The following is a 2,712-nucleotide window of genomic DNA, read 5'->3' on the forward strand; positions in this document are numbered from 1 at the left end:
ACACATTCCCCCCTGTGGCATGCTGGAGCAGTGACAAAGGCAGTCACCACCCACATATGACACCACTCACTCAGAAACCAACTAACAACCTCTACAACCACTTACTGATATCCATTGGCCGCAGTTATGCTACTACTACTCCAGATTCTGGGATACTGTGAAGAAATATGCGAACGTTTGTCAGTGGCCAAAAAGCATGTAAGTAGGCCATCGCTTGTGGTGGTGGCTTCCCCTAGCCCTAATCTTTTCTTTTTACCTGATGTAGGTACGGTCATGTGATTGTCATTTCGAAGTGTCAAATATCATTGGAAGTTTCTTGTTACTGGCGTCACATCGCCAATCCTCGATGCAGATTATTCTCACTTATTTACCTCCTGGTTTATAACACTTACTGATGGTTAGTTAACGTAGACTCTTACTCATCGACACCTCTTCAACGCGGCCTCTCCGATCATGCTCTCCACATGAGTGCATATACGGATTCCTGCACCCACCTCCTGGCATTGTGCGCAAACGTCTTCTGTCCGGAACTTTGCTAAATGCACACGGTTCCCACCAAACATGGGATTAATCACCATATCAAAACGATGGAGCCCTAGTGTTTGCCAGATTAAGGGGTATAGCATTGGATCATATGGAAGCTGCTCAACAAACATTTGCCGAAATGGAAGAGATGGGCGTTTGCCAAAAAGCTTCAAGCCGCTGGTCATCACCCTTACACATTATACTGAAGAGAGATGGCTCCCTGTGTCTGTGTAGGGATGGCATCTTAGGGAACCCCCCCTTCTGTGTATATTACATGGATAACAAACTTGTGTTCTTAACCTCCAAAGAGGAACACCTCAGTCACCTATGCATTGTGCTCGACCGCCAACAACGTAAAGGCCTTGTAGTCCAGTACGACAAGTGTACCTTTGGCGCATCACTCCTGAAGGAGTCTACCCCTTCCCTGAGAAGGTAGCAGATGTTCAGAACTTCCCAATGCCCTCGACCGTCAAAGTACTACATGAATTCTTGGGCATGATCAACTATTATCACCGTTTCTTGACAGCCCTCACCACCAAACTTGCAACCCTCTATGCCTCCCTCAAGGGCAAGCCAAAAGACCTAAAGTGGGGTCCCCTTCAAGAAGTGGCCTTCTGCAATGCAAAGAATACCCTATCAATTGCTGCTGCTCTTACTTTTCCCGGGGTGCTTGCCCCTCTCCTTTTCTCCACCAATAGCAGCGACATCAGTATTAGTGCAGCACTTGAGCAGGTGGGCAATGTCTTGCCCTGCCCATTGGCCTTCTTCAATAGAAAACTGTCCAAGGCGGAATATATCTACTCTACCCTCGACCCCGAACTGCTCTGAGCATTTGGCTGTCTGTCACTTTCGCCACTTCTTAGAAGGTACATCCTTCATCTTTTGCATGGACAACATGCCTCTGGGGCATGCCTTCACTCAGCAGTCCAATTCCTGGTCCACCCGTATACGCCAACATCTCTCCGCCATAGTTGAATACAGTTGCACCCTTGAACACATCCCTGGGAAAAGGAATCCGATTGTTTATACCCTGTCAAGAAACACATTAGCCACTATTCACCTTGGATTAGATTACAACGCCTTGGCAGAAGCCCAACAAAAAGAGTCAGATTACCAAGCATGTAGGAGATCCTGCACATCCCTACATTGGGAAGATGTCCCCCTCGACGGCTCTAATGACACCCTCCTCTGTAATGTTAGTACTGGTAGACCACGACTATGGATACCTGCTCCCATGCGCTGACAGATATGTAATTTCATTTAAGTCCTTTCACATCCCTTGGGCTGATCTACTGCACAGCTACGGAAGATGAAGTTCATTTGGCACAGCATTACTAAGGATACTAAGGATTGCGTCTGTGCCTGTACTTCATGCCAAACCTCAGAAGTACATTGACACACAGATTAAGGAGTGGGCACCTTTTCGTAACCTCTGCATCATTTTTTCCAACATTCCTGCTAATGTGGTAGGTCCCCTACCAACATCATAGGGACATCGTTACCTGTTTACCGTCATTGACTACTTCACTCGTTGGCCTGAAGTCATTCACATTCAAACTGCAACATCTGCCTCATGTACATCTTCCTTACTCTCAGGGTGTATAGTTGAGATCTGGTAATCCTGAGCATATTACTTCTGACAGGGGTACCACTTTCATCTATCAATTGTAAACATCATTAGCGAACCTTCTGGGCATCACTCTACAACAGACAACTGCCTACAACCCTGCTGCTGATGGAATGGTTAAACATTTTCATCGCAACCTCAAAGCAGCTTTGATGTCTCGCTGAAATGACTCCAACTGATTTACACAACTTTGCTGGGTGCTCCTGGAGCTAAGAACCACTTCTAAAGATGCCCTGGATGTTTCAGCAGCTGAAATGGTATATAGCAACCTCCTCTGATAATCTTCTCTGATAATCTCCAGCACCTACGTCACGTTGTGGGAAAATTTACTCCATGCCACCAGACTTACAAGCCCCACCGAAGCAACACATACCGACAAATCTGCACTTAGCAACACATATTTTCCTTCACATTGACACTGGCAAGCCACCGCTAATGCCCTTTTACATGGGGCCTTTCCTATGATTCATCATGTGTCAAAGACTTTCTTTATTGACATTCGTGGCAAAGAAGACTGAGTCTCCGATGATCGCCTAAAACCGGCACATCTCCTGCTAAAT

The 2,712-nt window shown here is 46.3% G+C and overlaps 1 protein-coding gene across 1 annotated transcript; it reads left to right on the forward strand.

The window, feature by feature from the left end:
• Positions 1-634: 634 nt before the first annotated feature.
• On the forward strand, positions 635-1,353 carry LOC137649403 (uncharacterized). Its single transcript, XM_068382391.1, has 2 exons — positions 635-878; positions 1,052-1,353. Exons 1-2 carry the CDS (start codon positions 635-637, stop codon positions 1,351-1,353), a joined length of 546 nt encoding a protein of 181 aa, XP_068238492.1.
• The last annotated feature ends 1,359 nt before the right edge of the window (positions 1,354-2,712 follow it).

The sequence above is a fragment of the Palaemon carinicauda genome, chromosome 11 (genome assembly GCF_036898095.1).
Source record: "Palaemon carinicauda isolate YSFRI2023 chromosome 11, ASM3689809v2, whole genome shotgun sequence".
Classification (NCBI taxonomy): domain Eukaryota; kingdom Metazoa; phylum Arthropoda; class Malacostraca; order Decapoda; family Palaemonidae; genus Palaemon; species Palaemon carinicauda.

Coding starts and splice junctions, on each gene's coding strand:
- LOC137649403 (XM_068382391.1), top strand. CDS start 635: ATGGAAGCTGCTCAACAAACATTTGCCGAAATGGAAGAGATGGGCGTT. Junction 879..1,051: donor TGTGCTCGACCGCCAACAAC/GTAAAGGCCTTG, acceptor GTTTCTTGACAG/CCCTCACCACCAAACTTGCA.